Below are 23,697 nucleotides of genomic sequence, written 5' to 3'. Positions count from 1 at the left end.
CCTCTATCTGTCTCCCTCTATCTGTCTCCCTCTATCTGTCTCCCTCTATCTGTCTCCCTCTATCTGTCTCCCTCTATCTGTCTCCCTCTATCTGTCTCCCTCTATCTGTCTCCCTCTATCTGTCTCCCTCTATCTGTCTCCCTCAATAGATAGAAATAGATAGATAGGAGATATCTTCACGGCGTGTCAGCACAGTGCCATCTACAGCCCCCTATAATGTGCCACTCAGTGTCCCCATAACTGTGCCTTTGTACTGTCACCTATACATAACATACTGTATACCCATCATATATACTGTATGTCCCTATACTGTCACCTGTATATACTATATACACATCACTGTATATACTCCCTATAGTACTATAGTCCCTATACTACTGTATATACTCCCTATAGTACATAGCTATATACTTGTCCTGTGGTGTGTCCATAGCTGTATACCTGTATATACATGTCCTGTGGTGTGTACATAGTTTGGGTTGCTGCTCATTGAGTTACTGTACTTTTTAAAAACTTTATTGAAACAAAATATCCCCAGTTTGGTATGGCCAAGTGGGTGTGGCTTGTAAAAAGAGGTGTGGCGTACAAAGGGGTGTGTCATAGTTATTGTCCAATTATCGTTACCGCAGCTACATATGCGATAAACCGCGATATTGATTTAGGCCAATATCGCCCAGCCCTACTAGTATCTGTACATCAGATACATTATATGAGCTGGTACCTGACATCATTGGATACCACCTACCAATCAGTTTACTCATGAAGACATTGGGAACACAATTGGATGAGGACCAAGAAAATGATCCTTGGCTGATCGTGTCTTTTGAGCCTGCTTTAAAATGTATCATGGGCCGCATGTCTTCCTGTGTAAATGGAGGCCAATAACTGGAAGGGATAAAGGGAAACTTTAGCACAGATATGTATATATTATATCTATATGGTATGTAAACTTACCATCAGCGCTGCTTGTTATTTGCTTCTCCAGGTTCTGTCCGCCAGCTGTATCCTCAGGCCCCGCCGCCTCCAGAATGATTACCAGCTAGAGGAGATGGGGCCTAAAGATACAGGATGGGAAAGGCAATCGAGCAGAATGCCAGATCACAAGCAGTTTGGATGGTAAGTGTACACTGCTTGTGATCTGGAAACTGACAGCATAGATAGATATAGATATGTATATATCTCTATCTGTGCTGTCAGTTTTCAGGGCTACACAAATGATACAGATATTTAGATCTAGAAGGACCTTATGATGTAAAAAAAGACTTGTTCTGTTCACTGTTGGCATTTGGGGAATAAGTGGAGGTACTGGGGCAAAGTAAGATTAGCAGTGTTATTTTGAAGAAATTAATGGGTTTTTCCTCCCCCAATTTCAATCTAATACCTTTTTCTGTTTCAGATATTCTGATTTTGTTGTACATGAAATAGGAAAAGATGGAAAGATCATTTACCTGAATAACTTGTCAGTTCCAGCTGATAGTGAGGTAATCTCAGTTCTATCATGGTTCCTCAGTTCTTCACTCCTACTTAGATTATTAATTTACTATCTCTTTATAGGATCCATCCGAAGATATTTATTCCATCTTATCAGAGGATGAAAAGAAGCGTTTGGAAGACCTTCAGCTGTTTAAAAATAAGGAATCCAATGTAGCTATAGAGGTACTCTACTGTATCTACAATTCACATGCCAAACTGCCGACGCTGTTAGTTAGACACATGGCACCTTTCATATTTTCAGCTGTGCTTCTATAACATAGAAAATGCTTTTTCTCTTTTTGCAAAGAGTCGAAGAGGCTTTTTGTAGCCCCTAAAGTGCGTCTGCTGAGGGCTGTAACATGTCTTTCCCTCACATTTCTATCCATGTTTGATTGTCAGTCAGATGTAAGCTAAGCCCAGACTAATAAGCAGAGCTATGGCTGTGTCAGGCAGGGCTGTGGAGTCAGTAAGCCTCAGCTCTGACTCCTGTAATTTATCAGGCATGGTCTCCCAACTTGACTATAAATAACTAACTCCCCTGGTGTTTGATTGGTCATCACACTGGTGTAAAGTAGATCAGGCTCAGCAGCTTCAGTGTAATGTTCTACATGATCCTGGGTCGACTTCTGAAGGAATAAGGCAAAGATATTAAGCAGATTCTCCTCTGTGTGTTCAGTGGATACGTTCGGTATTTGATTAGCTGGGGTTGCTGAACTTGGATAAAGCTCTAAGGTTGTCTGGAAAACATGGATACAACCAATGACTATATCCATGTTTTCCACATAGCCTTAGGGCTTTATCCAAGTTCAGCAGCCACCGCTAATCAAATGCCGAAAGTTCGGGTTCGGATCGACTCGAGCATGCTCGAGGTTCGCTCATCTCTAGTCTCCAGCCATCATGTGCTGAAGAGCTCACTACTAACTAAATATTCACCATACACAAAGGAAAACTGCTAACAATGCCAGAGACTACTGATATAGAGGCCAGACATGGGCCCAGATTTATCAAACCAGCATACAATTATGTCAGTCTAATAAAAATCCTTGCCCCTGCCTTATGTGGATTTACAAATATACCAAGCATGAATGAGTGTTAACTTTGTAAAGTGTTATAAACTAAGCAAAGACTAAGGATCCTATTACATGGGCCGACGAAGGCCCCCATCAATATTGTAAACAAGTGCCGATCTGCTGCTGAGCCTATTACACAGCCCGATAATCGTTTAGAAAGGGCTGCACGGACATGGTTAGTGATGTCTGTGCAGCCCCTGCCCAAACCATTAATACTCTACCTGTCCGCGTCCCTGGTGCTGTCCTTAGCTCTGTATGCATCCTGGCACTACGCACTGCAGCTTCAGAGCGGCCTGTCTGAGCTGACAGCCTGCTTAGCCAATCACTGGCCGCGGAGGTCCCGTCCAGTGATTAGCTAAGTGACCTTTCAGCTCAGGCCTGTCTGAAGCTTCAGCGCACAGGGTCAGGATGCATACAGAGTGCAGGAGAACATCGGGAATGTGGACAGGTAAAGTGTTAACTGTTTGGGCAATTGTTGGCTGTGCATTGGTATTACACGTAGTGTGCAATGATTTTAGGTCTAAAGAAAAAATTAGCCGATGAACGTTTTATCAGCAGATCGTTCTCTCTATTGCACGGAGTAATAATCAGCCGAACCGGGCTTAGCAGGAGTTCTTCAGCTGTATTTCTCCCCCCCCCCCCCCCCATTCCACACACACACACACACACACACACACACACACACACACACACACACTACTGAATCTTTTCAAGTGTAGACCAATGGGTGACAGGTAGCAGAAGTGCTACAGTAAATCCTTTTGCTCACAGTTATATAGACCTGATCATTACCAGCACAGGCCATTGAGTTCAGGAATTAAGGCTTTATTCCAGGATAGGCTTTATTAATTGATTGGCATAAAGTTACACTTTTTTTTTTTTTGAAAAGGGGCAGGGCCAACATGTTTTTAACAGATTCATCCATTATAAAAAAAAAAAAAGGTTGGAATAAACTGTAATGCACATCTACACCTCAGTACAGGTGCAGATTTGATTTTTAGTTCTTAGGGTAGTCCAAGATACAAGATTTTGGGCGCTTAAAGGGGTTGTGTCATTAAGAAAACTAGATCTAAACTGAGGCATTGTGTTTCAATAAACATATTTCGAATGTACTAGCATTTCTGAAAATGTTCTGTTTGAGAGGTGCAGACTTTTTAATCCCCCATGCCTGCATTCTTTTGTTAACTTGTTTCCCCTTGCTTAATTCCCGCTAAGGTGGTCCAGTCATGTTTAGTTTGACTGCAATTTCTAGGAAGTACTGGCATTTTGTCTCCATTTGGCCTGCAAAGTGGACCTGTAAGCAGGTTTATAAACGTAGGCCATTGCTTTATAGGGATTCATGCTTTTAAAGGTCTTCTAAGCCCACAGGGTGTGCCTTTGGGCTAGCAAACAATCTTATTTACTTGTTTGTAATGCCGTTCTGATGAAGGATTTTACAAGGGGCCTGAGAGGCATTGCCAACAAGTGCATGTTATGTACTTTTCTGGACCTTTTGTAGCACTGCTAAATGATAGATTAAAAGCATGGTATTTGGGTACTGAAGGAGTCAGTTATCATAACAAAGGTTTATACACCAAAAACCTGCTGACGGGTCACTTTAATAATGTGACTAATTTTATTTCTAGGTCATTGATGATAGCAAAGAGAAGAGGACAATCATTCATCAAGCTGTAAAAGGCTTATTCCCTGGACTGGAAACCAAAACTGAGGATAGAGATGGAAAGAAATACATTATAGCCTACCATGCAGCTGGCAAAAAAGCTTTATCAAGTAAGATCTTATCTTATCTCTAGATATGCCAGTCGTTCCTTTCTTCTCTACATCTGCCACATATACTCAACTTTATTATTCCTATACTGTTTGTAAAATGCCAAGCGGTATGCCAGTGTTGGGTTATGGAGTCTTATATTTGTCATGCAGTCAGGCTGCAGCTTTATGCAGATATGTTATAAGAGTACATGCTTATACCCTCTGTTTACTCTCTAAATGAAGTTATTTCAGCATCCAGATATGTTAGTGCCTGTGTACAGGTACTGCTAGCAGTTGGTACTCACACCGCAGTTGGATGCTCACACCGCACCCTTTGCTGGGATGGGGGCAACAACTTTTTCTCACCAGAACAGCCATAGTGAGATTGAGGAGTTTGGAACAGTACCTGAACGTACCTGCTGCCACAAGACAACAAACTGCACATAGTCCTCGCTTCTAGCAATAGGTGAAGACCAATGTATAGTGCACTAAACATCACCAAGGCTGTGGATAGGCACAAAACACCTGGCTTATATAACCTACTCACGTTAGACAGCATTGTACAGTCTTCTTCTTATCTCCTTTCTTTGATTCTGGGCGCTGTAACCACAAAGTCAATCTGTTAGGGAACTTGGTACCCAGTGTGGAGGATAGCTCTTAATTCTGGAGAAAGTTGAGAGGATTGTTTTGGGCTGAATTGAGAATTAAAAGAAGTGACCTTTCTGATAGCCCCTGCTCTCAGGCACTAAAACTGTGTTATTCCAGCCCTAAAATCTAAAGACATTAAGGCCGGTTTCACAGGTACAGGATTGTAGCGCGTTTCACTGCGAGTTCTGCAGCAAAATCCTCTGCAATCCTGTGTCCTGTCATTTTCTATAGGTTTACATTTTCGCAGCGGATTTTTCATTCCACAGTGAGTATATAAAGCCCTGGCCATGCTCCTGCTTGCTGCTCAGGCTTCTGCCTCCCTGGTATCCCGCTAAGCCACTGATTGGCTGAGCAGGATGTCAGGGAGCCGGAGAGGCAGGCTGGAGTTTGGGCAGGTAATGTATTAGCCTGGCAGTGGCGGGTTAAGGGGGATGGGGCTTTCCATATTTGCTGCAGAAAGAAAAATCCACTGCGAGTAAGTAAACCCATACAAAATGACAGTACAGGGAATCGCAGGAGAACTCGCAGTGTGAAATCTGTCGTGGTCTGTTTCATGTGATGGCACGCTAAAGGGGTTTTCCAGAGAAATAGCCAACTGTGTATGCTGCCTTCCCTTCAGTAAAGCAATAAACAAGCCCATACTTACCACACTTTACTCCTTCGCCACTCTGGCTGTGCTATCCTACAGTCCCAGTTGTGTTCCTGTTCTGCTGGGTTCTGATGACAGATTAGCAGTGAGACCCCCACTGATGATGATGATTTTTTTATTTGTATAGCGCACACAGATTCCGCAGCGCTTCACATATCTGTATGTTTTTGGGTGTGGGAGGAAACCCACGCAAACACGGAGAGAACATACAAACTCTTTGCAGCTGTTGCCCTTGGTGGGATTTGAACCCAGGACTCCAGTGCTGCAAGGCTACAGTGCTAACCACTGAACCACCGAGCTGCCCCAATGATCACAACTTTTGCCATGTCCCAACCTTTTTTTTTTAATGACTGACTGATATACTTTAAGCATAATTAAATTAGAACATGCTCACCTGCACCCATTGTGACAAAACCCCTCCCCTCTGTTACAATCAATGGAGCCGTGTCACAGAGGATATGGGGTTCCATCACACTGGGTGCTTCAGGCTGGGGCTGCGGTTCAAAAAAGGACCGCGGCACTGCCATCCCGACGCCTTTCTGTTCATATAAAAAAATCTAAAGAGTCCCCTCCAAAACACCCGCTAAACTAAAGTTATCAGTAGACTATACATATCAGTAGAGTATACAACACTGATTCTATATCTTCAATTTTATCTTCTTGCGTTCCTTTGCTATAAGCCGATAAATGAAGAAGTCTAAGCAGTCCGCTCCATTATATTCTGTAGCTAAGTAGTCCCCTCCATTATATTCTTGAGCTAGGTAATCCTCTCTATGCATTAACATGCCCAGTTTGTAGGCTTACAGAGGGGGAATACAAAGCAGTAGAAAGCTACACATTACAGATGTGGAATCAGCAGCCCTTATCCTACTTACAGATGACTTTAGTTTAGGGTTTTGAGGAGAGTGGGTTGGAGGTGACAGTCCCTTTAAAGCAATGCACCTGATCGTACATTCGCTTTAAGGTTTGGAGATGCAAACAAGATTATATAAGGCTGCATTCAGAAGATCGTCTCGTGTATTATGTTCAAAAATGTTTGTAGAAATATATTTCCACGTATTTAGACCATTAGTTTATTGCACACCCACATGAGATGGTGCAACTGTGATTTGTCAAAAATGTTTGTGCTTGCTTATCCTGACAACACACACACAATATAAATGTAGCATAGCCGTAACAACCGTACAAAAAATAATCTGTTCCCTTTTTGGGTAAAAGTAGGGGTAAGTGATCTAACAAACCCTACAGTGAGGACGACTGTCCTGTCAACGCTTCCAAGTCCTCTTCGTGATTAAAGTGACATTGTCACCTCCTTTTTGCATTCTGACATCTCTACACAGGTGTAAAGGGTAAATTTAGTGGTTTTCATACCTTATTTTATATCATACGTCATGGTGTTTGTTCAAGTAAAAAGTCATCTTTTATCAACTGCAGATTGTGTTTAGTGGGCCATTGGAACAGGCTGGCCGAAAAGTCAAGACCCCACCCCCTTTACGTCAGCCAACCAATGGGGCCAACGGTGCCGTTGTGGGCGGGGCTAAGTGGCGCTAATGCCGTGAGGACACTCCCACTTAATACAATCTGCAGTTGATAAAAGACACTTTTTACTTGAACAAGCACCATGATGTATGATATAAAATAAGGTATGAAAAACACAAAATTTACCCTTTACACCTGTGTAGAGATGTCAGAATGCACAAAGGGGGTGACAGTGTCACTTTAAGTTACTTTCCCTCTTGATTCTGAGATTGCTGAGATGCAGTATTATGCTACTCCTTTTAACTAGTGGAAAAGGGTTTTTTTGTTTTTTTTTTACTGTTTTACACAAAGGGACATTTAATTACAAAAAATATTCCTTTGAGAACATCTTATTTTCCCTTGTAAACTAAACCATATTAAGGTGTGTGGAGGATGGGGAGCTAATGGGGAGGATGTATGAAATAGCAAGGTAGTATTGCTGCTCTCAGTAAATAATAAGATGATAGGGGCATAATGGGGTATAGGTTGCTGCTGCTGAGGTACAGTCTACAGAATGTGGTCAGTGAGGTCTATTGTGTGGCACTACTTTTTTTTAGAAAAGAAGGTAGATGGCACTCACCCTTACGTTGTAAAGATAATCCAGTTTTATTGGTGCAAGAAGGTAGAGCGTTCATTAAAGCGGCACAGAGCTGCAAAACCATTGTTATCTGTCTCCTTTCCCTGCTACCTTCTCGCACTAATAAAGCCGGATGATCTTTACCACTCAAAGATGAGTGCTGTCTACCACCTGCTCCTATTGCATGGATAGTCGGGTAGTGCCAGCCACTGTTTTCTCTCTTCTATTAGGACTATTTTATTTAGTACTGCACTTTGTATGGGTGATTGTAGGGGCCCTATTACACAGAGCAATATTGCTCCATGTAATAAAGACAAGGATCAGCCGATGAAGCGATAATTTCTTTAGGCCCTGACCCAAAATTGCTGGGTGCGCATAACTACATGTAATAGCGATGCGCGGCTGACAATTGAACAAGCAGTTAATACATTACCTATCCGCGCTTCTGGTCTTCTCCTACCTTCTGCTCTCTTCCTGGCACCACACAATGCAGCTTCTTTGAGCTGACAGGCCACTCAGCCAATCGCTGACCACTGTGATTCAGGCAAGTGATTGGCTGAGTGGCCTGTCAGTTCAGAGACCGTGCTGAAGCTGCAGCCGCGGGACCAGGAAGCATGCAAAGCGCAGGAGAAGAGAGCGTGGACAGGTAATCGGGCAATGTAATAGGCCCCAGTAAACAAGCAGCATTCTAGCAATTGGCACTCAATTGCTATATTGATTGGGTCTTCATCAGCCCATGTAATGGTACCCTAGAGGTGAGTGTCTCTGTGAAGATTGTCTGAGATATGGTGACAGATGTCCCAGGGGATTGTTCATTGCATTTACCTATACACCAACATTGGGATGTTTAAATCTAAAACATAGATATGTTTGATTTTCTCTATAGCAATCAATCACAAATTTGAGAGATTATAGCTGAGCTGTGATCGGTTTCTCTGGACAAATCTGACACATTTTTGTCTTGGACAAATTGATAAATCTTGTTATAGTATATTTATAAAGATGGACTGTGTTTTAATGTACAGTTTCATAACTTATTGGACCAAAAGACACAAAATATTTATTTTAAATTAAAATTTACTAGGGTCTGAATCTCCTCCATTTTATTAGTTATTTCATATTTAGTAGGTTAGCAAAAAGTGTGGGCCAGATGGAACGAAGTATGTCTATGAGATCTTACTACTCAGCATTTGTTGTAGTCACAAAGTTAGTTACTGAGGGTACATTCACAGGTTCTGATTTGCAACTGATTTTAAAACATCAATTTGTTTTGGTGCAGAAAAACTGTACAGAAGATTTGCAGAATGTGAATGTACCCTAAACCAGGCACTTTGTGTGTGCACCAGACAGCTCCCAGATGCCTTATGTTTAAATGGCACCTTTTCTTTAATCTCGGTGCTTGGTGCATTTAAATCCATTTTTATTTTTAAATTTTTTTTAAATTTTTTTTTTTATATACAGGCCTCTGCATCTTAGTAAGAGTTTATGTGTTTTGATAATATACAAGTGTTCTTTTCTCTGACATTATATGAGCTTGTCTAGTAGTACAGCTTTTACACTGTCTTGCCTAGTACCTAAACTTGCAGTCAGCAAGACCCTAAAAATGTATGATGTGACTCTCTGCATGCCTTAAGCATGAGGTGTTCTGCATGCAAGCAAGTAGTGGTGCATTTTCTAAACTTCCATCAGTGTCTTTCATTGATAAATACAGTTGCCATCATTCCTTGGATATTGTAGAAGTCTTGCATTTTTGATATGCATGCCTTCTATTTTATCGGTTTTGTACTGACAATTTCTTTTCTCTCTAATTTTAATGTAATTACAGGTCACTTGATAAAGAGACAGGTTTATATTATTGTGTCCTAAAATTACGTTGAAAAGTAATTACTTTGGACAAGTGACTTAGGCTTGTTTACGTTTTGCCTTTGATCATCCAGAAAGAATACTATGTAAATTTTTTCCCCATTTTATAATGTCTGTACTTGATAACTATGAAAGTTTGGACCCTTATGACAGTAAAAACAGACACTCCTAGGAATAACTTTTTTTTAATAAAATGCATGGCACCCTCACCAAAATATATATCCTGTTGAAACTTTTAGTTATTTTTGCGATGTGCAAGCACTTTTTGCATTCATTTTCCCAGCCCACTTGTCACCTTATGAAAGATTTCCTATTGTGAAGGCAGCATGCAACTTTATATGACTAGAAGAAATGTGCAGAAATGTAGTTTAACTAGATTTAACAGTTTGTTTTTTTGTCTTAGTCTAAAAACTTATTCTGCTTAAAAATACATTTCTGTAAAATACAGATGATGCTGTGTGTTATGATATAGCATTAAACCACAGGATATCTTCTGGGTAGAATTCCAGATAATTCTGGGAAGGGTTCATCTCACAGCCTGTTCCTGCTTCTAAGACCATTGCGACCTGCCACGCATTTGCTGGATGCCATTGTACCCAAAAAAGTGGAATGACCATGCAGCCATAGTTATTTTTGCATGTCCACCCCCAAAAAACGTTTATAAGAAGTAGAATTTAAACATTACTTTCTTGTGCTCTTTATGCTATACACTTGGACAGAGGTCAGAACACCTTCAGGTAAGCAAAGCTGGCATTTCATGCTCCTGAAAAACAATCGAAATGCCAACACACACTTTAAACTGGTGATACAAGGCAGTGCCTTTTCTTTGTCAACAAATTGTGCAAGTTATCTATATTGTTTTGTGTACTTTATTGACCCAAATGATTTTTTTTATTTTTTATTGTACTTTCCTGTATACTGGGTATTACTAAAGGTCAATATACATTTCTGACATAACAGCTTTTTTTCCCTTTAAATCTATCATACAAATATTTTTCTTTCTCTATTTTAAGATCCACGTAAACATTCTTGGCCAAAATCCAGAGGGAGCTTTTGCCATTTTGTGCTGTACAAAGAAAACAAGGACACAATGGATGCTATTAATGTGCTTTCCAAATTTTTAAGGTCTGTACCCCCTCCCCCTTTCTACAATAAATAGAGCTCACTTTCCAAAAGTTAGACTTACTGACACTATTTTTAAATGAGAAGTCCCATAAAAATAAAAACAGGCAGGTGGGTACGGGAAAATTAGAGGAGAAGTCCAGCTGTTTTTAAGTCCATCAGCCGGGTTGTGAGGTGTCAGTGTCAGAGAGCCTGCTGGGGGTTCCAAGGCCAGTCCTGCCACTCATCGCAGGCAGGGGAGAGGTAAGTTCAAGCTCCTGAACAAAGTCCCCCCCTGCCCCTGCCGGCTTCCAGATTTTAAAAGCGGACAGACATCTCCTTTTATTAACAATGTATACTTACCCGTCCTCTGTGCCCCAGTAGCGACACTCCTGGGTCCCGCTGACAGCCACTGGCTGTCATTCTCTACTGCACTCCACATACGTCAAGTATTCGGCTTTTCAATCTGCAATGTCTCTGGCTGAGCTATTGCCCACTAACCCAGTCAGTGATTGGCTGAGTGGGCAATCGCTCAGCCGGGTACGTGACAATGCAGCTGGAAGAGCTGCAAGAGGCCATCAGCTGCACCCAGCAGCGGCACTATGGGGCATGAGGATAAGTACGTTTACTTTGTTCATTATGTTACTGCACCCCTCTGCCTTTCATCTTAATTTTTTTTTTTTTAACCTCATGGGACTTCTCCTTTTAATTACTAAAAGTTACACCTCAATGCAAGGGCTATACAATCGTTTTGAGAATTTCATGAATTTTTCCTTGTGAACATGTTTGGTATAGTGCATGTAAATGAGCCTCAACATTTACATTTCTTTAAGAAATTTGATAAAAATTTGAAAGTTTATTGCAACATTACCTGTACCCATAGAGAATAATTGAACACTTATATGCTGTTATTTCATTTTGAGACAGGGTTAAACCCAATATATTTTCTTACATGGGGACCAAGGACAAGAGGGCTATCACTGTTCAAACAATTGCAGTTCTCAAGTAAGTACTGTTTATTAACAGTTAAGTGGAACTCCTCCCGGGACTGATTTTCCATGACTTACGCATGCTATAATGCTCCTCTGTAAACAAGGTGTGGGGGATGGGGATTTATGTTAGACCGGTGTACAAGTACATCGGTCGTCATAAGTTCCCCCTGTTGTAATGTGGATGAAAACGACAACTATAAATGACAAACCAATTAACGTAAACTTAAGAAATATTAACTGATATATATTTTATTTATCTTGACAACAGAAGTTGACTTAAAGGGAACCTGTCACCCCCCGTGTCGGGGTGACAGGCTCCCGACCCCCCGTTAGAGCCCCCTATACTCACCTAATCCCGCCGGGTCCCGCTTCTGGAGGTGGTTGGGTGATGAAGATCTCAACCGCTGCAGCCCGGCGCGCGTGCGCTGAGAGATGAGTCCAACGCTCATAGAGAATGACGGAGCGCTGGACTCTCCTGTCATTCTCTATGGGTGTTGGACTCATCTCTCAGCGCGCGCGTCGGGCTGCAGCGGCTGAGAGCTTCATCACCCGACCACCTCCAGAAGCGGGACCCGGCGGGATTAGGTGAGTATAGGGGGCTCTAACGGGGGTCGGGAGCCTGTCACCCCGGCACGGGGGGGGTGACAGGTTCCCTTTGAAGGGGTTCTGTCATTAAAAACAACTGGGTCTAAACTGAGGCTTTATGTGACAATAAACCTATTTAAATGTACCAGCATTTCTGAATCTTTACTATTTTTGAGAGAGAGAGACTTTGTAATCTCCCTGGTGGGCCAGGCATGCTCAGTTTAACCACAGTCTCTAGAAAGTACTAGCTATTTGTCTCCACTTATCCTGCAGGCAAGGGGGATTGTGGGAAAGTGTCTGCACTATTGCAAGGTAACAGCAGGGTCAGAGTTCAGAGAGGCAGGGGCGTAGCTAATGTCTCCTGGGCCCTGGTGCGAGAGGTCAACTTGGGGCCCCCCCCCTTTCACGACCAAGTGATGCTACTGGTAGGTGTATGTGTGTGTGTGTGTGTGTGTGTGTGTGTGTGTATATATATATATATATATATATATATATATATATATATATATATATATATATATATACACTCCAAGACAGATATTACCAATAACACCAGCATATAGGAAGTGAAAATATTACCATATATATTACCGCCATACTGTTACTGTATACTGAGAGCAATATTGCCAATAATACAAGTATACAAGGGGCAAATATTAACGCCACACCACAACCACTACCATCACCACCACATTGTTACTGACCAAAACCAGTATACTGAGACCAATAAAACACAGTACCGGATAACAAGTAACAAATATTACCACCACATACCGACTAACACCGCCACATACCGACTAACACCACCTCTGCTACTGAATAAGATCCACTGTACACAGATCACTATCACCTCATACAGTCATATAGAGGTGGAAGCAGCTCCACACAGGTTGTATACACCATATTAATTACAGCGCAGATATATCAGGTGACTCACAGGGGACGTCTTCTCTGATCGGAGTTCTTTCCTTTTCATCTTCTCCATCCGTCCTGGGCCGTTATGAGAACTTCTCCGAGCCACGAATCCACAGAATCTGCCAGACAGACATATTAGTTTCCTCACACTGACACCATCCTCATCTCTATACACACTGCACATCTGTACTGTCCCCTTTACACCCTCATTTGGTGGGTAGCACTGACTCTATGTGACCCCCTTATAGTATATATAGATGGCCCCCACTGCATGTTGCACCCCCCTTCCCCTTATAGATGACCCCCTCTACCCCCCCATTATAGATGCCCCCCTCCCCTTATAGATGACCCCCTCTACCCCATTATAGATGCCCCCTCTCTCCCCCCCCATTATAGATGCCCCCCTCCCCTTATAGATGGCCCCCACTCCCCCCCCCTTGAAGATGGCCCCCTCTTCTCCCCCCCTTATAGATACCCCCTCCCCTTATAGATGGCCCCCTCTCCCCCCCTTGAAGATGGCCCCCTCTTCTCCCCCCCTTATAGATGCCCCCCCTTTCCTCTATGCTAAGCAGTATTTTTAAAAAAACAAACACACAAACTCACCTGAAAACCCGCTCCCCCGGCGATCCTCTTCTTCTTCAGGCGCTGTCCCCGGCTGATGCGCGGCTGCCGGGGGTGTCCCGTTCTATCCCCAGCAGCGCGCGCATCAGTGAGCTCCCTGTACGCCGGGGCTGTGACTTCTGACACAGGAAGCGTCTCTGACGCCCGGACGAGCCCGCTCTTGTGACCGCAAGCAAATCAATGCTTGCGGTCACAAGAGTAATTTAAGGGGGGAGCAGTGCAGTGGCAAGGGGGGGCCCTCGCGGGCCCCCCCTCGTAGCGGGCCGGGTCGCAGTGGCGACCGCTGCGACCCTGGTAGCTACGCCACTGCAGAGAGGAAACCAGGAAGGGATTACAGTAATGTAAGTTATTGTACTAAAAAACACTTGGGTTTTCTTCTGTGACCTGGCAGGTTTGCAGCTTTTCTATATGTTTTAAATCTCCCCATGGTGTGTTTTGGAAATGTTCTTATATCCAAAGGTTTTTTAGGAGTAATGGAATCGTTACCTTCTCAGCGTCACGGCTGCATGTGAGGTTCCTGGCTCCTGTCTGCCCTGCTGCAGTCACTGATTACCTGAGCGGGACCGACGTGAGCTGGTAGCCTCACATGCAGCCGCAGCGTTGAGCAGGTAACGTATGCTGCGGGGGATTTAGGGGCCGGGTTACGTACTCGCAGTGGAATGAAAATTTTGTTGCGGGTATGTAACCCCATTGAAAATCACACTACCAGGATCTGCAGTGGATTTTGCTGCAAACTCGCAGCGTGAAATCCGGTAGAGTAGCTTCACATGTACCAGAATCGCAGCGGATTCTACACTGCAAGTTCTGCAGTGAAATCCACTGCGATTCCCAGTGCTTGGTTTGTATGGGTTTACATACTTGCAGCGGATTTTTAATTCCGCTGCGAGTATGTAAACCCTGTCCACCTTTTCCCACCGCTGACCTGCAGATCAGCAGGTTTGTGAAAACGAATCTGCTGATATCCCCATGCAGCTACATCCCTGGTCACGCTGCTGTGCTTCTTGTCTGTCGGGCCCCGCTGTTTTTATTCAGTTTGATTTAAGATCAGATATACAAATGAGCTCATTAGAAGTACTGGGATATTTCTCGGCACCACAGAGGTGAGAACCCCCACAATCTCATACTTGTCCCCTCTCCTGTGGATATAGGACAAGAAAATTTTAAATCAGCAAATGCCTTTAAAGTGAAACAATCTGCAGTTTTGGGCAAACCTTCTGATATCTCCCTGCAGCTGTGCACCTCATGTTTCCAGCACCAGTCTCTTACTACTTGGTCTTGCCGTTTTCGTGAACTTTATTCAGAAATTAATATGTAAATGAGCTTATTAGGAGTTCGTATACTGGTTTGGTACCCGGTATTAGGCCGTTACTCGGTTAGAGAGGTATCCTGTTGTTTAGTACCAGACAAGCATAGGATTTGTTTGCTTGTTTTATGATTTAAGGCCCTATTACACCAACAGATCTGACGACAGATTATCTGCCAAAGATTTGAAGCCAAACCCAGGAGTGGATTTTAAAAGAGGAGAAATCCAGTCTTTCCTTTTATGACCTGTTCTCTGTTTATAGTCTATTCCTGGGTTTGGCTTCAAATCTCTGGCAGATAATCTGTCGTCAGATCTGTTGGTGTAATAGGGCCCTTGGTATTTGTCTCCCTCACACAGTCCTAGATGCGCCACACCCCAATTAGTGCTGCTGGACCTGTCATCCATATAATAAAACCAAAACATAAGCAAGCTAGTAGATTCCACCTAGGTCAGGCATGTCCAAACTTTTTTCGAAGAGTGCCAAATTTGATGAAGTGAACATGTGCGAGGGCCGACCATTTTACATGCTACATGCTATATACTTTATAACACAGGCAGATAATAGCAAGCTGGATACCTGGGGGGCCGTAAAAGTTCGGAACGCGGGCCGCAAATGGCCCTCCGGCCGGACTTTGGTCATGCCTGATCTAGGTGGTCCACTTGCGTCCACCGGCGCTACTCACTAAAAATATATATATATAATGAAATGCTCTCCAAAAGGAGTACAAGTGTCACATATGGAGTCCACTCCTGGGCTGAAAAACAAGAGCCCTCCCTGACGAAGGAAAACAAACCATTTTCTGAAACTAGTCAGAGGTTTTTTGGTCTACTATGGCCTCCTTACTTTTTCTCTGTGACGTCACTAAGATCTACCGGCGGAAGTTTTTGTGGTGCACGCTGCCGGCCGGAGCGTGCCCACACTCCATCCACTACACTGCCTGTTCCTGGACTCAAGTTCTGAAGGATTATTACGTTTGCCACTGCATCCAATACCCCGGACTGTATACACTGGATCTGCATCCTGTTTCCTCCTGCCGCGGACCGTCTGTGCTGGACCTGCTCTCTTACTGTTTGCTCCAATATCCCAGGCAGGATCAGTTTTTTGGGATCTTATGCTGGAGAGGGTGAACTGAGACTTGTAGTGCCTGCATTAGACGGATTGGCAAGGTTTCAGAGTTAGCCATTGTTGTTTTTCAGCCCAGGAGTGGACTCCATATGTGACACTTGTACTCCTTTTGGACAGCATTTCATTATATATATTTATAGTGAGTAGCGCCGGTGGACCACCTAGGTGGAATCTACTAGCTTGCTTGTGTTTTTGTTTTATGATTTATTATGTACAGCAAAGCAAACTGCCAATAAAACTGAGGTCCGTGGCATGAAACACTTATTGTTTGATGTGTGTGCCTGTTAAAGTGTGCCCGTCTACCCAGGAGACGACAAACCCGCTACCTAATCCTTTACAGAAATTAAAAGGGTTGTCTGGAAAAAAATTTTTTCAAAAAAGCTAGCATTGCATTGACTTCTGTTGGTGTTGTATGTTCTATCTAAACTTTCATTATTTCTAGCTCTTATGTTCTCAGGCTAAGTCACATGACCACTCTGCTTGCGACTTGTTTACTTGCTGTGATGTCATGTGCAATATACTTTTCCTTTCACTGAACATGATCATGGTGGAGTAAGGTGACATCACAAGCAGAGTGGTCATGTGACTGTGAACACAAGAGAAGCTAGAAATAAATTTTCTCGTTGACAATGTGTTTTTTTTTCCCCCTAATATTTATTTAACTATCACATGAAAATAAATTGTGCACATGATGATTTTTTATTTATTTATTTTTTTAGAATCTCTGCACAAAGACTGTCTCATTTAAACAAATGTTTAATGAACTTTAAACTGGGAAACTTTACATATCAAAAGAATCCTTTAAAACTGGGTGAACTTCAAGGAAATCATTTCACCGTTGTTTTAAGGTTAGATATCACATACATTTTTATGTGTTTTTTGTTTTTCTATTGACTTTGGACTGCTAAATTTAACACCCTGGCGATCTCTGGTTTACGTAGCGATAATTTGTTTTATTTGTCTTAGGAATAGAAGGGTTTAGGGGTAGTGATTTCTGAGGGCCTTAAAATGAGTCACCAGTGCAACCAGGCGGTGGGGAAAGCAAATCGTATACTGGGCTGTATAGCTAGAGGTATAACCAGTAGGAAGAGGGAGATTGTGATCCCACTGTATAGAGCTCTAGTGGGACCACATCTGGAATACTGTGTTCAGTTCTGGAGACCTCGCCTACAAAAAAATATATAGATAAAGTAGACCGGTTGTAAAGATGGGCTACAAAAATGGATGGTCTAAAGCATAAGACCTATCAGGATAGGCTTAAAGTGACTCTGTACCCACAATCTGACCCCCCCCCCCCCCCAAACCACTTGTACCTTCGGATTGCTGCTTTTAATCCAAGATCTGTCCTGGGGTCCATTTGGCAGCTGATGCAGTTATTGTCCTAAAAAACTACTTTTAAACTTGCTGCCCTTTGCCCAACGGCTGTGGCCTAGATTGTGTATGCATTAGGCTGGCACACCCTCTCTGTCCCTCCTCCCTGCCCTCCTCATCATTAGGAATGCTCCAGGCAGATTTTCTACTATTCATCACCTGTATCAGCACAGCACATGGGCTGGATTGTTAAGGCACCTGTGTAGTTTTCACTGCAGAGGAATAAGAAAAATGGGGAGGAGGGACGGGTGGAGTGGTGCAAAGTTAGGGCACAGATACTCCATTCTACGGCCATTGGGCACAGGGCTGCAAGTTTAAAAGTTGTTTTTTAGGACAATAACTGAATCACCTGCCGAACGGACCCCAGGACAGATCTTGGATTAAAAGCAGCTATCTGAAGGTACAAGTGGTTTGGGGAGGTCAGATTGTGGGTACATACGCTTTAAGGATCTGAATTTGTATTGTTTGGAAGAAAGAAAGGAAAGGGGAATATTATTAAAATCTTTAAACATGTTAAAATGCTTAAAGGAGGGAAGTGTTTTTAATAAGAAACTGAACACAAGGACAAGGGGGGCACAATCTGAGGTTAATTGGTGGAACATAATAGCCTATAGCCTTTACACCAACATCACAGAAAGGAGAAAAAAGAAGCGCTTAAAGCTAGGAAAAAAAAACAAGAGGTAAAGAGACCAGAAAAGATTTTTATTTTTCGGAAAAAGAAAATATTTAAAGAAAACACATTATCACTGTTGCCTTACTTCACCAGTACCCCTGGGAACTCCCGACCATGTGTTTCACACTTACACTGAGGAATCACCAAAGTGTGAAACATGTATTGGGCAGTCCCAGGGATACTGGTGAAGTAAGGCAACAGCGATAATGTGTTTTCCTTAAAGTGACTGTACCCACAATCTGTCCCCCCCCCCCCCCCCCCCAAACCACCTCTACCTTCGGATAGCGGCTTTTAATACAAGATCTGTCCTGGGGTCCGTTCGGCAGGTGATGCAGTTATTCTCCTAAAAACAACTTTTAATCCTACAGCGCTGTGTCTAACGGCCGGGGCTTACATTTGTATATGCATTAGGCTGGCACCACCTTTCCGTCCTTCCTCCCCACCCTCCTCATCATTAGGAATGATCCAGGAACATTTACTGCTGTTTTAGCTTTGCACAGGTGTCTTAACGATTCAGCCCATGTTCATTATGCACACAGGTGGGGAATAGGAAGCAATCTGCCTGGAGCATTCCTAAAAATGAGGAGGGCGGGGAGGAAGGACGGAGAAGTGGTGCCAGCCTAATGCATATACAAATGTAAGCCCCGGCCGTTAGACACAGCGCTGTAGGATTAAAAGTAAATTTTTAGCACAATAACTGCATCACCTGCCGAATGGACCCCAGGACAGATCTTGGATTAAAAGCAGCTATCTGAAGGTACAAGTGGTTTGGGGGGGGGGTCAGATTGTGGGTACAGAGTCGCTTTAAAGGGGTTGCCCAGCGGAATTTTATTTTTTTTTTTAAATCAACTAGTGTCAAAAAGTTTATATAGATTTGTAATTTACTTCTATTTAAAAATCTCGAGTCTTCCCATAGTTATAAACTGTTGTATGTCCTGCAGGAATTGGTTTTTTTTTTTTTAATTTACATTCAGAAACAGTGCTCTCTGCTGACATCTCTGGCCGAGTCAGGAACTGTCCAGAGCAGCAGCAGATTCCCATGGAAAACCTCTCCTGCTCTGGACAGTTCCTGACTCGGCCAGAGATGTCAGCAGAGAGCTCTGTTTCTGAATGTAAATAAAAAAAAACACTTCCTGCAGGACATACAACCGTTTATAACTATGGGAAGACTCGAGATTTTTAAATAGAAGTAAATTACAAATCTATATAAACTTTCTGACACTAGTTGATTTAAAAGAATTTTTTTTTCGCTGGGCACCCCCTTTAAAGCGATTCTGTACCCACAATCTGACCCCCCCCCCCCCCAAACCACTTGTACCTTCAGATAGCTGCTTTTAATCCAAGATCTGTCCTGGGGTCCATTCGGCAGGTGATGCAGTTATTGTGCTAAAAATTAGCTTTTAATCCGGCAGTGCTGTTTCTAACGGCCGGGGCTTACATTTGTATATGCATTAGGCTGGCACACCCTCTCTGTCCCTCCTCCCCGCCCTCCTCATGTTTAGGAATGCTCCAGGCAGATTGCTTCCTATTCCCCTTCTGTGTGCCTAATGAACATGGGCTGGATCGTTAATACACCTGTGCAAAGCTTAAACAGCAGTAAATGTTCCTGGATCATTCCTAATGATGAGGAGGGTGGGGAGGAAGGACGGAGAGGTGGTGCCAGCCTAATGCATATACAAATGTAAGCCCCAGCAGTAGACACATCGCTGTAGGATTAAAAGTTGTTTTTAGGACAATAACTGCATCCCCTGCCGAACGGACCCCAGGACAGATCTTGAAATAAAAGCAGCTATCCGAAGGTGGTTTGGGGGGGGGTCAGATTGTGGGTACAGAGTCGCTTTAAAACCCAACATGGTGATACATTTTGAGGGTACTGTTATTTTTTGGGTGTGTAGATACTAATATAGATGCAACCTAAAAATGATTTTAAAATAGTTTTTGGATGAAAGTGATAGTGGCACTGGTTGAGGGCCGGACCCCATGTGTGCACTTCTTATTTCTTCTCGGTACTCTAAGACATGACTTACAAAATACACAAAAACAAACTTAAGTGTTCACATCATAGGTGCAGAACAGTAAAGATTATGCTGTTGCTGATCCCATTGACTATTTTAGGGTCTCTCAATTTTACGGCAAGGTGTCGGGCGATTTATAGCACTGCAACCAATATTTAGTTAGGGATTTTTGATGGAATCCGTGAAAGAGGCTTCCAACATAACCTTTCACACTAATGTAAAAGATGCTGTAAAATGGGGAGAATAAATGGTTAATTAACCTTATGTTTATTCTTTTGGCAGAAATATTACCGGAACAGGTGAACAAGTTGAGCAAGCCATGACCTCGCTCAGGGATATTGGGTTTATAAATTATTATGGCATGCAAAGGTTTGGAACAACTGCTGTTCCTACTTACCAGGTGGGAAGGTAAGTTGTAGAACTTGCTACCTACACTTTATGCTTTAGAAATTCCACTGCTGACAGGTATTTATTTATTTTTTTAAGAGCTATTCTTCAGAGTAACTGGAATGAAATGATCGATTTAATCTTGAAGCCAAGGCCTGGGGGTATGGAAATACTTTCTTACAATTTTTCTTTTTAATCTTTTGAAAGTTGCACAGGTACTATTACAACCAGTAGAAAGCTGTTATGGTTATGTAAAACTGAATACATTTTCAGAAGGGAATGAACCTATCTGTTAATTCTATTTAGGATTGTATTCTTGAATAAACCTGAGCTACTAATGTCTGTCTACTTAAAATCCTATAAGCAATTGGATGCTAAGATAGGAAGCCCTAATGTTTGTCTTTATCTGCATTTTTATTCAGTGTCGTCATGTACATGCAACTTGTTGTTATACTGCTTTTTAAAGAGTCACTGTCGTGAAATGTTTTTTTTGCAGAAATCAATAGTCCAGGCGATTTAAAAAAAAACTTTGTTATTGGGTTTATTAAGCAAATATGCATTTAAAAAGACTTTTCCCAGGTCCCCCTCCTCCCCTCCTTTCTGTCATCCACTGCTCAGAATCAGGAAATCTCAATCAGACGCATCCTGTCTGTGCTATGGAGGAGAGAGGAGGAGAAATGTTGGCAGCAGAGAACAAAGGATTACAGTGGGGGGGGGGAGCTATTCAGAGGTCAATGGTGAAATCAGAGGAGAGAGGACAGAGGGTAATGTAGCTTTTAATTAACTCTTTGTTGTCCTGTTTAGGTGTCTCATTTCCCTCTCTCCATAGGAGAACAATGAAGATGGGGAGAACTTTAAACTGCTTTTTCATGATAAAAATTCATTTTTCGGCTTATAAACCCAATTACAAAGTCTCTTAAAATCGCCTGGACTATTGATTTCTCTAAAAAAAAAAAAATAATAATAATTCACGACAGTGACTCTTAAAACTTTATAGAGAGGTCTATGGAAACAATATCACTGCACCAAATATAAATTTGAAAGTCTACTTACACAAAGTAACATCTGACCATTGTTTTAGAACAGAAAAGGAGGTGGATTATGCTGGCCTAGTCTTTTTCTAGAGCTGAAAATATAGTTTCATGAGATTTTAAAATCTTATGTATTCATATATTTTACTATATATGCCTGTCGTCCTATAACCTCAGACAAGATCTGCGCACTGTAGTATCTTAACGTCTGCATACCAAAACCATGCTGGGTGTCAAATGCTGATCAAACTTTTCTTGGAAGAAAACTTATTGGGGGAGACTTATGAAAGGGTGTAAATATACACCTGGTGTAAACTGTCCACAGCAACCAATCACAGCTCAGCTTCTATTCTACCGGAGCTGAAAGCTAAGCTGTGATTGGTTGCTGTGGGCAGTTTACACCAGGTGTATATTTACACCCTTTCCTAATGCTGCGTTTACACTGAGTGATAATTCGCCCGATTGTACGATTAACGATTTCGAAGTAACTTTTTTTTATAACTATCAGCGTTTAAGCGACCAACAACGATTTGAGAACATGTTCAAAGATCAAAATGAATTATTTCTCTCGTCGCTTGATCGTTCGCTGCGTTTACAGGTACGATTATCGTTTGAATTCGATCGTTGTTGTTGTGCAAATTCGCACGATAATTGTTCATGTAAACGCAGCATAAATGTCCGCCATTGTGTTGGTTAAACATTTAACAGTTTGCACATGATTATACTTCAAAGTAGAATAATTTAGCCCCTGGCCGGACTCTTAGCAGCAGGCGGGAACATAAACTACACCAACTCGCCTCTCTCTCCCTGTGCCTCTCCATCGCTGGATTGCTGCTTCAGGATCTCCAGTAGAGCCAGCGTCACAACCCGGCTGATGGACTGTCCGCTTAGTCAATGACTGGAGTGGGACACCGGGCTGTCCAACAGCCGGGGGAGGGGGTTCCTGGGGCCGGTCACGCTGCTCATTGCGGGCACTGGAAGAGCAAAGGTTGCTTGTTGTTTTCTCCCCTGTCACCTGTGAGATTTTTGACAGGGCCGGAGCTTCTCTATTAAGCTTTTAGAATCATTTTAAATTTATTATAATATAACTACTACAATTTCAAATGAATCAGAGAAAAATTGTTGCAAAGGTGTATATGTTTTGAGATATTGCTTAGCCGCTTCCTCCCTATTTAAAGGCGTTATGTTTAACCCCTTAAGGACTGGGCTAATTTTCGTTTTTGCGTTTTCGTTTTTTCCTCTTTGTGTATATAAGGCCATAGCAGTTGCATTTTTGCACCTACGGACCCGCATGAGCCCTTTTTTTCTTTTGCGTTACTAATTGTACTTTGTAATGACGAGCTGAATTTTTGCACAAAATATGCTGCGAAACCAGAAAAAAACTCTATGCGCAGTAAAATTGAAAAAAAAAACGCAATTCTTTTTCTTTGTGGGGGGGGGCTTCGTTTTTACGCCGTATGTCCTATGGAAAAACTGACATGTTATATATGTTCCTCAAGTCGGTACAATTAAAACGATATGTAACATGTATAACTTTTATATTAATTGATGGCTCAGAAAAAATTAAACCTTTTACAGAAAATAAATGTTCCTTAAACACCAAAAAAGAGAAACAGGGGTATGCGATGTAAAGGAGCACTCCAGAGAACCCATTGTTATCTCCGTGTATGAATGATAATAGGGTTTGTATTTCCCACACATATATTGGGACTGTAACATCATGGGTCTCGTTTGCGCATGCGCTAAGGGATTTAGCTATAAAGTAGATATATCAAACTTTGTATTGAGCCTGGTGATTGCCAATTCCCCGGGCCAGTTTGATATTGTTTATTATTTGTATTATATTCAATGATGTCCTTAGTGCTCATAATAAACAGTTATTGCCGTTTTATTGGTTGAGAGATATGACTGTCTGATGACGTCTGCCCACTTGATGCGGCTTCCGGCTGCGCTCTGTGCCAATACATTCTTGCGCAGGCGCAGTGTGAGTACCGGGATGCCCATATGATGTGGCTTCTGGCGGCGCTTTG

The 23,697-nt window shown here is 42.4% G+C and overlaps 1 protein-coding gene across 1 annotated transcript in view; it reads left to right on the top strand.

Annotated features, from left to right (window-relative positions):
* Window positions 1-23,697, top strand: part of PUS7 (pseudouridine synthase 7) — a 53,116-nt gene that overhangs the window by 12,496 nt on the left and 16,923 nt on the right. The window contains exons 3-10 of the mRNA XM_069977771.1: window positions 1,397-1,481; window positions 1,555-1,656; window positions 4,169-4,313; window positions 10,561-10,672; window positions 11,576-11,653; window positions 16,910-17,038; window positions 20,532-20,657; window positions 20,736-20,797. Of these exons, the coding sequence (XP_069833872.1) occupies window positions 1,397-1,481; window positions 1,555-1,656; window positions 4,169-4,313; window positions 10,561-10,672; window positions 11,576-11,653; window positions 16,910-17,038; window positions 20,532-20,657; window positions 20,736-20,797 (839 nt within the window). The remainder of the gene's footprint in view (window positions 1-1,396; window positions 1,482-1,554; window positions 1,657-4,168; window positions 4,314-10,560; window positions 10,673-11,575; window positions 11,654-16,909; window positions 17,039-20,531; window positions 20,658-20,735; window positions 20,798-23,697) is intronic.

Source organism: Dendropsophus ebraccatus, chromosome 1 (genome assembly GCF_027789765.1).
Source record: "Dendropsophus ebraccatus isolate aDenEbr1 chromosome 1, aDenEbr1.pat, whole genome shotgun sequence".
In the NCBI taxonomy this organism is placed as follows: Eukaryota; Metazoa; Chordata; class Amphibia; order Anura; family Hylidae; genus Dendropsophus; species Dendropsophus ebraccatus.
This window is presented reverse-complemented; position numbering and strand designations above follow the sequence as displayed.